Genomic DNA, 12,478 nt, shown 5'->3' with positions numbered 1-12,478 from the left:
GACATTTTTAACATTCCCAATTATCTTCAAATTGAAAGGTATGAATATGTAATCTACTAATTTCAACCAAATCATTAAGTGGATATCACATGCTCTGAATAATGGATCTGCATTGTGCATCTTGTAGCCAAGCTTGTCTTGGATGTGAGACAACGTTCATTCAAAGTATCCACATTGCATATACTACCTACCTGTTAGTCATAACTACCAATGTAAACCAATATAGGAAAGACAGTAGGTACTGATAAAATAATTGAGCAAGACATAAATATATAATTTATTGAAATACACTCCAAAAAAACAGTGAGTGAGTTTCTATACAGAGTAAAGCACGGCAGTCACAAAAGCAGGTGGAAGTTATTTTATTGCAGGTAAAGGAGAAATTACTTGGTCCTTTCATTGTGGGACTTCTGGGTTGGCCCATATCTGAAGGAACAGGTGAATTTCTTGGTACCTTGCTAAAGAGCAAGTTTTAACATATAAGTCAAGTTTTAAAGACTGGCCTTTTGTGTAAAGTGTGTAAAAGTCTAGGGATTAGATGCCAGATGTTTGTGTAAGGAATCTTGCGTCACTAGGGAACCAGGCCCCAAGCACTCGTTTGTAGAGGCTGGACTGTAGAGGTGTGAGAATTTTGCCTTCATTTGGCTCTTTTTTTCTTTAGAGTGGCCACCAGCTATCACATTTATGGCTGTGGTGTTTTAGTAACATGCATTTTACCCAATACTTTTTTCAAAGCATACAAACTGTCATGCTGGCATATCTGGACATGCCAAAGGACTGCTTTCTAGAACTGTAAATTGTGATAATTCTCAGAAAGAGAAACGTCTTGCAGAAGTTGCTAAAATTGTGGGTTAGAACAAATCTTCTTTTCATATATCAAACAGTGGAAGAAAGAAAAAGAAATTCATGCTAGTTCTGGTCCCATGCATACAAGGAGAGTAGTTCTGCCCATAGTGCCATAACAGGTGATTCTTTAAGATGGAATAAAGTATTAGATTATACTATTTGTCACTCTCTGAGATCCTAGGCTAAGACAAGGCATGTAAGGATGAGACCTGTGCAACTATAATGACTGTACAAATCTTAACATTTCACTTCCAACAAATTCTCATTTTCTGATATGCAATGTTGATTTCATCAACTACCAATTGTCTTCAGTTAAAGAGTGTTGAAAAAGTTGGCCCTGTCTTGCTCTCAAATACCAGCTGGCATTTGTGTCCTGAATGTAATGCTGTGAGTTCTATTGGGGCTATGGAGGAAAGAAGTCTCACTAATGATACCTTCCTGTTGGGAAAATTATTTCATTTAGAAATTCTAAAGGAAAAGAACAGGCATGAAGGATGGGTCCCACATTTAAATAAATAAGGGGTTATTTGGCTCCCAAAAGTTTCCATTCCAATGGCTGATCATATCTCACATGACGGCTTATAGATGTCTGCCTTGGGTCATTACTAAATGACAGACTATGATAAACTGGATGACAGGAACAAGACAATGAGGTATTGTTTATACAGAAGATTGAGTAACTGGTTAGACAAAGAGGTTCTCGGGTATCTATTGTATGTACAACTAACAGATTTACTGGGGCTTTTAGAATCTCGTCAAGGCTCCTTCCCAGCCAGCTTCATTAACTTGAAGTAAATCAAATCGTGCAGAAACTGGGCTATGCCACAGAGAAATAAGGAAGAAGAATATGAAGTAAAACAGACATGAGATGACAAAGTTTAGAATCTTTGGCATTTTTTTTCATAAAACATTTTGTTTGATTATTAAATTACAATGCAGAAACAAAAAAGGAGCTAAACACAGGTAAACTAGGTTTCTTACCTCAGCTTTTCTTTACAATACATATACAAACCTGCACATAGCAAGTATGCTGATGAAATATAGATTTTTAAAGCTTAAATATCATTTTAATACAAAGATATTTGTACACTTTCTTACATGCACATAATTAATTGTTTTAAACTTGGCAGGGTGTGCTGTGGAGTTGTAGGGTACTCAGGATTCAAACACTATCTACAGAGGACTTTTTGATAGTTGTTTGGTATGAACAGGATTTTTGAAATAAGCTTCTATTGTCTATATCTTATTTTGACCCTTAGAAAAATAAAAGGCAAATTAGGATAGCAAAAACATTTTAAATATCTGATCAAAACATCGGGCAACTGAAATGAGTATATTCCATTTAGAGTCTCAGTTAAGTAAGCCCCTCCATATTTTGATATCCCTAAATACTTTCAGAACCCACTAATTCGTCTGCCCCAATCACCACCATCTCTCTGAGGATGCATATCAACATCTCATTGTAGTATTAAGCAAAAAGTGAAGTTGGAAGAAATGGCATATTACAGAAACATAATACTACCACAAAAAAACCTTATTCTTCCAATGGGTGATTCTAATGAGTGACTCCTTGGAACCTTCAAGGACAGCCCTTGCCAACAACAACTGAGATTTGATTTGAACTGGCATCTAATACTAAAGGGTCACCAAAAACAAAATAAACAAACAGGCATGTCTTTTGTAATCACAGCTGAAAGACTCCTAAATATTTGAGTTAATTCTGAAAAATCACTAAACATTTTCTAATATACCTTATCAGGGCAGATAGAGGGGAAAAAGGAACATTAAACACATAGGGGGATGGACACTGGAAATAACTGAACCTCTGTTGATTGTTGGTTTTAGAACAGTTTGTACTATATGTTAGAGGCCAACATAGCACAGTTTCTGAGCTGGCCTTGAGCTTGAACTGTCCCGCCTTAGCCTCTTCCCTGTTAGGATTATATGTGTGAGCCACCAGCCTCAACTGGAAAGAACTGATTCTTAGTGGAAAATCTGTTGAAGGTATTGAAATAAGTTCCTCATCATCCTGGAATCAAGTGGTCTTCTGGCTGTCCTCGAGGATGGTATTCAGACATGTGGACACCTTGTTTTATGTCCTAAAAATGGATATGAAGCTCCCACAGTCTAAGACTTGATGTCTTTTGATGATTTGGTTGTCCAGGAATCCAGGATACCCATGCAGAGGGACCTGTGTGCAGGTGTGCTTGCATCTGGGTATGTAAAGAAAGCAGAGAGGGAGTAGAAGGTTGCACACAACATCCATATCTCAGGACACCTTGGTACCACTAGAGCAGCCAGGATCTAGGTCTGATTGGCTGCACACTGGATGCTGGAGTTCTCAGTCTGTGTGAACCCTAGACAGTACTCCTCTTCTTCCGAAGTGGGCTGTGGCTGCCACAGAGCTTCAGCTCTGCATACTGCACCTGTGAAAACAAACAGACATGATGCTGGCAGTTGGGTAACCCTAGCTTACCACAGAGTGTGTTAATGGCTCCCCAAGGACACAGCAAAGCAAAGGAAGGAAGGTTCAAAGGTAATGAATCATTTTCTAAACATGGGGCCTTGGGGGGGGGATTAATTGCAGGAAGGGTTTCAGAAGTCATGCATCATTTCTTGAAACCAAAAATATTAAAAGCAGATTTTTCTAATGAGATGCATGGACTTCTATAGGCTTCTCCAGAGCTTACCACTGCTGCCTGATCTTAGTCTTTCTTATACCAGCTTTCAGCCATAAATAACCTAGTAACTGCCTATTGGACTTGTTGATCTTATGTTATGACAGAACGAACAAACAAGTACTGCTCATTTCAAAGGACCTACAATGATAAGAGGGAAATTCAGTATCTTAGAGACATTTATTCTAAGAGGGGGCCAAATATTGAAATTGATTCTAGGCCCCAAACTTCTATAGATGTCACTTAAAATGAATTTCACTTATAGTGTAATAGCGAGAACATCTGTGATAAACAGGAGTACTTGTGGAGTCCTCAAAGGCAAACTATCAGTGGCATTAGAAAGCACCCTTGATGGGATAGGGAGACTGGTGCTAATGCATGGATGAAACTCATTCAAATGTTTTGTCATATGTACCTCTCTGCGATTATGCCAAATATACCTGGATGATACATTCCAAGGCTGGTACCAGAACCATAGAGCCATGGGACTGACAACAATTTCTATTCACAGATTTTGTGTGAACTTGCACTATACAACCCATACCATGGTACACTGCAAGTGTAATGCTATCATGTGTAGGTCTTATAGGCTGGGGGTGGGGGGAGAATGGATTTATTTAAACTATTGTGTTATTGGTCACATATGCTCCGAATTTTAGCATTTCTGCCAAATTCTCCAAGGATGCTATATCTAGTTCTACAGTAGGCTACACTTTGTCAAAATCAGACAAATAAACAAACAAACAATAAAAAATTCTTTCCGTCTCATGTTTTGTGAAGGTCAGCCCCCCGCCCCTCAAGGAGGATGGAAAAAATACTGTACCTACCAATCTTAAATGTAAAACTAACAAAGACCAGACTACTAGTTCTCAATTATGTCATGTAAATGCTAGAAACCAAATATATATCTTTAGAGATGTGTTTTCTGCAGGTTCATGTCATGAAGTAAAAGCTTAAATAAATAAAAAAAAAATACTGCAGAGTACATTTTAATCTCTAGAATGTGGAATGAAGGGGCTCTTGAGACCTTTAGCCCCATGTGTCTATAATCCACCTAAAGATGCTGGGAAACCAATTATGCTATGTTGGCCCAATGATGGAAATCGATACTTGATTTGAGGTTCTCTCCGACAACAAAAGACTGTGCCTTTGATCACCTTGATGATGTCTCATGCCATGAGACCCCCCTTTACCTATTCAGTGCTTACTTTTTTCCATTAGAAAAATCACTGCCTGCCTGTCCTCCTCTGGCTTTGGTGGAGGCAAGTCTGCAGGACCCTGGATGGGGCCATTCTTTGGGACTTTCTGTTATTGGTGCCTTTGTTAATCTCTGTGCAGCCACAAAATTGAGACGCTGCTGGACTAAGTGGGCATTACCTGAGAATAATACTTGCGATTGATCTCAAATTTGATTTCCCACCACCTCTTCCTCTGTGTGTAGCAGAGAAAGTAGAGGCTTTGTCCTCCTCGGCATTCCTAAATCTTTCAAGGAAAGAGGATAGAGGGGAGGCTGAAGAGATAATTGGGGCAAAGGAGGAATAAGAAGAATAATCCTCTTGTCTCCTACTTCCCTAAAATGCCTGCCATTTGGAGACCTGAGAAAATAAGCAACACTCCTCCTTCCCGCAGCCTAGCAAACTCCTCTGAGCTCATTGCTCTCTCTCTTCAGGGAGGAAAGTAATCAAAACGGGACCTACTTCACAGCCCCGGAGGTGCTCAGTATGAGTTCTAGCTCTGTTCCTAAGTAGCTTTTTTACAGGATAAATTTCCTCAGTCATTATATGCTTTGGACGAAGGGCTAGTTTTATTCCCCCAACCTCCCAGAAAGAACTCTTTAGAGATTTTCTGATTCTTTATCTCAATTACTCACACAAGCACAGCCATGTGTCCTTCCAGTTCTCTAGGGCTGGCAAGAACTCAGTGCTGGTGCCCCCCCGTGGGTGGTGAACTATCATCACATACCTTCTGAATGTCAGAGGGCACCCTGGAGAGAAAGTCTAGGAGCTCATTATTGTCGATGGAATAAGGATTTCGAAGCTTCTTAGTAAATTTATTTATGCCTGCAAAACAAAAATATGATGCATTTATCATCCATATCTCCTACCTATCTCTATGCATCTATCATTTATCTAACAGTTTCATTCTCTCCCCACCCCCTCTCTTGCTCTCACTCACTCTACCTACCTGTCTACCATGTATCTCTGAAAACGTGCCTGGGTAGGGGAGGAGAGATATTCACAACTAAAAATTAGTGTGAAAACAGTCACTGTTCTTCCAGTTGTGCACAAGTTGCTGTCATGGGGCATCATTCACAACAACTTTTTCCTGAAAAGATGGAGGGTCGCACCGTGGAAAGAGGGCTCTGCCTTCTTCAGCTGTGAAAATCCCATTACAATGTCAGCAGCAGAGCTGCAGAAACATGCGCTAAAACAGGGGAACTGATTGGTTCTTTTGGTAACCACTGATTAAGAGCCTCCTCTGCTATGGAAACAAATGTCCCAGATGGGAAAAGGCCTCTACTAGTCAAAACAAGTCCCTGCTTGGATGCTCTGGACCAAACATAGCTGTGGGGAGAGGAGGGTGGGAGCTTTGGCGGGTAGAAAGAAACTGCAGCAATAGCTCTCCCTTTATTCATTTTCACAGGATCCTTTTCTCTCACTGCAGAACTTGACATGTTGATTGCACATTGCTGGCAGAAACTGTGAAAAGTTATTATTGGAAAATTATCTTACTGCGGCGACTAACTTCATTTATGGACCCCAGAGCTGGCACACGTGTTTGTCCAGGCAACAGAGTCCACGATAACTTAGGATGGTGACAGCGGTAATTAGAATGAGGTTCAATGTTCAAGATGCCAAGTGACCCAGCAGCCTCTGTCAATCTTTGGCTGTGCATCTGGAGTTCCTGGGCATGCCCAGAACACGGTTTCCTCTGCAGAGAAAGATTCCTCCCAACCTTCTTTTGTCTTCTACTCCATTCCTTGGGGTTGCTCGGCCTTATCCAGATCTCATAAGCTTTTCACCAAATGTCAACCCCTTTTTTCATGTTGAGTTTTAGAAGCAGAAAGACTAGGTGGCCTTCTGAAGTTTTGCCACGGGGTGCTTGTTTAACAAGGATGGAATCTGAAGGCCCGCCTGTCCCAATGATGCTGAATGAAAGCTCAGCTTAGTTTTGCTCTGAAGGGCTCCTACTCAGAAGCCAAGTTCAGCAGTCCCCATCACATAAAAGGTTTGATGTTTCCTTCTGTTCATTAAATATGACTTGGCTTTCATCTAAGGACTAGACTTCCTGCATGGCATTGTACCTGACACAATGACAACCTCCAGTCCTTTCTTTGGGGGGTCAGATTTACATCTGCTTTGCAAATGGGAGCCGGCCATTGTTCATGCGTAAATGGTGGCTTGGTGGTTGGGCTGGGGAAGGATCTCAGTGGTGCTCCCCTTCCCTTCAAGTCAAAGCTGCACTCTGCCTTTCTTCCCTCTACCCCCACAGCAAGCTTCCTGTTTGGAACTAAAATTCCCCCCAGCGCTCCTTTAAACTAAAATACTCTCACTGTGTTATTCTAAAGACATTTAATTGTAGCATGGGCTTTTTGGCAAAAGAAAACAGACAAGGCAAAGTGATGAAGGGAGACAAAGACGTATTGAGAAAAGATGTATCTTCTATTGTTAATTATATATAGTGTGCGCATCTGGAGCCTTTACAGCGAACAGCAAGGCAGGGATAATATCACAGCCGATCAAAACACTGCATTCTTAGTCACTGAGGAGATTACAAACCTGCACAGCAGCTCAGATGCACCCATAAAGGCACAAGTACTCCACAATGCAGTGAGACTATGTTTGAAAAATTTGGAATAAAAATCACAAGGTATTCAGCTTGCATGCTTCAGAAGCACAGCTTATGTATAAGGTATCTTACGTTCGGCAATTTGAGATATTCTACTAAGTTATCTATTATTTGAGATCAAGTAGAAAGAGGACATCATAGACTCTTGGTCAACTTCATGGGGTAATAGGGCAGTAGCAAAGGTGCAGGCCTACCTGGGCTCCCATTCTAGGCCCATAGCATATTAACTGTGTGGTTTCAGGCACATCACTTAATCCTCCCAGGTCCAAGATTTTTGACAATGAAATCCTTATAATAAAAACATTCCCTCTGTAGTTTCCATGGTGGATTATAGAATCATGTTGAATAATATAGGCAAATATTTTATGATATGCAATTACCCAACAATAGAGAGTAACTGGAGTCATTGCCATGGATGCCATTTAGATAGTAGCACAAGGAACAGAAGAATCTTTGTGCTATTATGCATTGCACACACTATTTTGGGAACACATACCCCAACATGGAAGCTGTGTCTTGATCCAGTGATTGCTATTCCTAACTTTGGACTTTATTTTTAAACTGAAATGATACAGACAGAGATTTAGCTGCTGTAAATACTGTTAGCAAGCAGGAAAGAAAAAGAAATGAGATGCATATCATGGGGTATGACATCTAGTAAGGACATTGTTGAGTAGACCCAGACTATACGGCATATAGATCAGTTAATGGAGCTGAAGCCTGCAGTTGAAAACAAAATCACTTGAAGAAATTATGTGGCTGCCTTTCATTTGTGTAATGCAATAACAACTATATGGCATGGAATAACACTGCTTATCAAGTACTTGGGTACATAGTGTGTAGTTCCAAGTATCACACTTTGGTTGAGCATAGGACAGAGAAGCCATGCTTATCCTATCAAATCCTGAGTACCTTTCATGTGACAGATATCCTGTTCTCAAATGGAAATACAAGATGAATAGCTCATAGTTCCTCATTACACGAAGCTCAAAATACAGCATGGAGGGTTTCTATCTACCTTTTAAAAACTGAATGTGTGTGAGACTAGAACAGGGAAATACTAATGAGAACACCCATGATGAAGAAAAGAATCAAGGGGATTAATGGAAACATCTCAAAAAAAAGGCCATGCACTAGACTAAATGGTGGAAAATGCAAGGCCTCCGTGATATATGTAGATCATACAAGTCAACAAGGTCCCATAGAGACTCCAGAAATATATGGATCACACAAGTGAGCAAAGTCCTGAAGAGAAATTCCTAAGGACATTTTCTTCATAACTGATCCTTTGTGGAAATTCCCAAAGTCACTCTCCCAAAATACAGAAGTGGTGGGGTCACAGCAGGTAACTTTATGGAGCACAGTTATGAGCATGTAGAGTCAATTGCTCATATTTTCAAGAACTCCTTACATACTCTTTATACCCACACACCTCCAGTACTCAGTACAGAGCTAGAGAGTTAAGGGGCAGTGTTTCCCCTGTCAAAACTGCACACTGACTCTTCTGAGTCCAGGAGTTCAGTAGTCAGAGTTCGGAAGGTAAGCTGTTTTCATGGGTTGATGTGTGTCCATGAAATGCTTCTACAAAAGTATTTGCTGTACAGAATACAAGATCTAGTACATGTAAATTTGGTTATTATCTTTTCAAAAGTTTAAAGCCGTCCGTTTGTTTCTGACACTAATTCGTCTGGCAGTCAACACAAGTTACCAGGTAACTTTTAGAATAAGTCACCTACACCTTAACAAAGGCAGAAGGAGCAACCAAAGTTTTAGATATATACATGTAGCTTTTTCTATGTGATAAAGTGTGAGTCTACAGGGGGATATATTGAAAAGACATGCAGGAGTATTCTTTGAGCCTATGGTAATGAATAATTAACTCACCTTAACTAAGGAAAGGTTATAATAGAACTGCAGCATATATTCCAAAATGCAATGCCTGTTTTGTATGTAGAGAAGAGGTAAGCTATGGTATATTGATGGCTAAGGCATAAACTCCATTACTTATTAGTAAACTCATCAGTAAGCTATCAAAAAATTGTCTAGCATAGAACTAAGCAACCAGAATGAAAAACTGGTAGGATTTATTTGGACCAATGAGAGCAAAACAAACTCCACTCTGTTTAACAATATCAGCCACAGACTGAAAAACCAGTAGATACATATTTGTTAAGTGGATACAAAGAGATGTTAGAGATGTGAGACTTCCACAGATGTGAGACTTCCAAGATGTGAGACTATAAAATCAGAAGCCAGAGAGATTTGGGTGAAGAGAAAAGAGGCATAGGATTGCCAAAGTCAACAATCAGAAGAGGAAACACAACCATGTAGTTTCTCTGTGTCTGAACTCCAGATTCCTGTATTAGACAATCAGGAGTCAAAAATATTACCAAAACCAATGTCTATACTGAAATTAGACTAATTTTTTTCTTTGGCATTCCCTAAAACTAGAATATGGCGATCATTTGCCATGTATTTATATAGTTTTATGCACTAGTAATCAAGGGGTGTTTTAAAATACAGAGGAGAGTATGTACAGGTTATGGGCAAATAGTATGTCATTATACATGGGATGTAAGCATTTACAGATATAGGTATTCACAAGTTTCATGAAAACAGTCTTCTGAGGGGATATGTGGAAGACTTTATCAGCCTTCTGCACAGATGAAAAGAATGCACAGAAGAATTCTCAAATATGCATAGTGTTTAATAACTGACCATGGCATTTAACTTAGCATGACCAAGATAGTAGCCAAAGGCCTATCCTTGTCAATCACATCTGGTTAGAAGATAACATCTAGGAGCTAACTGTGAACAAAAGCGGATTTGAAAAGGAACACTTACAAAAATGAAGAAAGAATAAAATAATCTTAGCTATACAATTCAGCAGTGTTTGAAACTTCAGATTTGACCCCCAGTCACACCTAATGTTTAAGTCAGAACTCCATGAAGAAGACTTAGAGTGTGGTTTTCCTATGACTGGCTTCAATGGAGAACACTTTAAGGTTACACCTCCTAGGATGCTGGAATTTCCCTCAGAAGGGAGATAAAATTGTTATTAGAGGTAGACAGAGAAAGGGAACTCACATGGAGAGACTTAGGGAAAGAAGGCCCAGAGAGTAAACAGAAATCTGCAGCTGTGGGGGAGGAGAGGTTTCTCTAGGACACACCAGAAACCTGGGGTCAGGGAGGCTCCAGGGAGTCTATAAGGGTGACTCTAGCTGAGATTCCTAGCAGTAATGAATATGGACCCTGATGTGGCCACCTCCTATAGCCAGGTAGGACTCCTAGTGGAGGGATAAGGATAGTAACCCACTCACAAAATCTTCCACCCAAAATCTGTCCTGCTACAAGAAGTACAGAGACAAAGATGAAGCAGAGACTGAAACAATGGCCAACCAATAGCTGGCCCAACTTGAGACTCATCCCATGGGCAAAAGCCAGTCCTTGACACTATCAATACACTGTGATCCTTGCAGACAGGAACCTAGCATAATTGTTCTCTCTCTCTAAGAGGCTTTACCCAGCAGCTATGGAAAGAGATGAACAGCTAAACATTCAGTGGAGCTCAGCAAGTATTATGGAAGAGTTGGGGGAAGGATTGAGGAGCCCAAAGGGGACAGGGACTCCACAGGAAGACCAACAGAGTCAACTAACCTGGACACTTTGGGGCTCTCAGAGGCTAAACTACCGATCAAAGAGCATACATGGGCTGGACCTACCCCCGCTTTACACACATATGTACCAGATCTGCAGCTTGGTCTTCAGGCAGGTCCCCTAACAACTGAAGCAAGGGCTGTCCCTGATTCTGTTGCCTGCTGGTGGATCCTGCTCCCCAACCTGGGCTACCTTGTCTAGCCTCAGTGGGAGAGGATATACCTAGTCCTGCAGTGACTTGATGTGCCATGGTGCATTGGTACCCAGAGGAGCCTCCTTCCTTATCAGAGGAGAAAGGAAGGGAGAATGTGACAGGAGCTATAAGGGAGAGACTGGGAGGAGAAGGGTGCTGCAATCAAGATGCAATGTGAATAAATTAATTAATGGGAAAATAAGCATGCAAGCAAGCAACCAACCAACCAACCAAATATTATACCTCACAAAAAATAACCAGGTTACCCTCCCCAACTCCTTGATGTGTATTCTTATGAGTTATTTCATTTTCCCAATGTCTTCTCATTTCCAATTGTATACTTTGGCTTTCTTCATCAGCAGCGTTCTCTACTCTTACTTTCTTCATAGATTTTCTTGGTGCTTACAGAAATAGCTGTGGCTTTTCTCTTCATTTCCATGTTCTCTGCTGTTGCTTACAGGTGAATGTATCTAGGCAGTTTCTGATCTTTCAGACTTTACTGAATATTTGGATGTGTAAGATCCCATGAAATAATGAACACATGAGATTCAGTAACAGTTGTAAGAAAGGCTGCTTGCTTCTCCAACAATGAGCGTAGTTTGCTCCTAGTGCACTCCTTTTGTCATCTCCAAAAGGTGTTCAGGGTCACATAGAGGCTTCTATTTTGTCCAGCACTTTGCTTAGATGTGACATCTAGCATGACATGTTTGTCAAGTTGATCACTTTTCTTGATGCTTTGTTAAGAAGTGGCTAAACTTTATGCAAGCATGCTAGCTTCCCTGCTAACAACGGCTTCCTCTTATTCACTCGCTATTTAGGTCATCATAGATACCCGTCCATCGTCATCCCACTGCTCTGGATTTAACTATGAGGTTAGTTCATTTCTTTCCTGTAGCTGAGATTGTGAGTCAGAAGCAGTGAGGCAGTGGCCAGATTCACTTTTACTGTATATAAAGGGCAAGATGCAGGGGGTTGCCCACCATTTGAACCACAGCGTTTCCAGAAAGTTACTAGTCCACAGCCATATATTATTCAAATGGATTTACGACCAGGAAAGCCTAAAGGGAAAGGGCCAGCCTGATCAGAGTTTCATTTGGTTGTGATTCTGCACAGGGCTTATAAATATCCATGTTGAGACCTCATGAAATTGGCCTTTGCAGAAAGGTTCAGAAGTGTTCATTCCCCAAATGTTTTCCTTAATCTCATGTTTAATTGGTAACAGGGGCACATTTAAAGTTTATGGTTGTACTTTAAA

At 40.6% G+C, this 12,478-nt stretch overlaps 1 protein-coding gene across 4 annotated transcripts in view; it reads right to left on the bottom strand.

Moving 5' to 3' along the window:
• Positions 1 to 253: 253 nt before the first annotated feature.
• Mctp2 (multiple C2 and transmembrane domain containing 2) overlaps positions 254 to 12,478 on the bottom strand; it is a 238,613-nt gene continuing 226,388 nt past the window's right edge. For all 4 annotated transcript variants that reach the window (XM_085841642.1, XM_021166947.3, XM_029480148.2 and 1 more), the window contains 2 exons: positions 5,487 to 5,584; positions 254 to 3,272 (listed from right to left, as the gene is read on the bottom strand). In XM_085841642.1, the coding sequence (XP_085697768.1) occupies positions 3,204 to 3,272; positions 5,487 to 5,584 (167 nt within the window). In that variant the 3' untranslated portion in view covers positions 254 to 3,203. The remainder of the gene's footprint in view (positions 3,273 to 5,486; positions 5,585 to 12,478) is intronic.

Source organism: Mus caroli, unplaced genomic scaffold, assembly GCF_978045245.1.
Source record: "Mus caroli unplaced genomic scaffold, Mus_caroli_1 scaffold_8, whole genome shotgun sequence".
NCBI lineage: Eukaryota > Metazoa > Chordata > Mammalia > Rodentia > Muridae > Mus > Mus caroli.
This window is presented reverse-complemented; position numbering and strand designations above follow the sequence as displayed.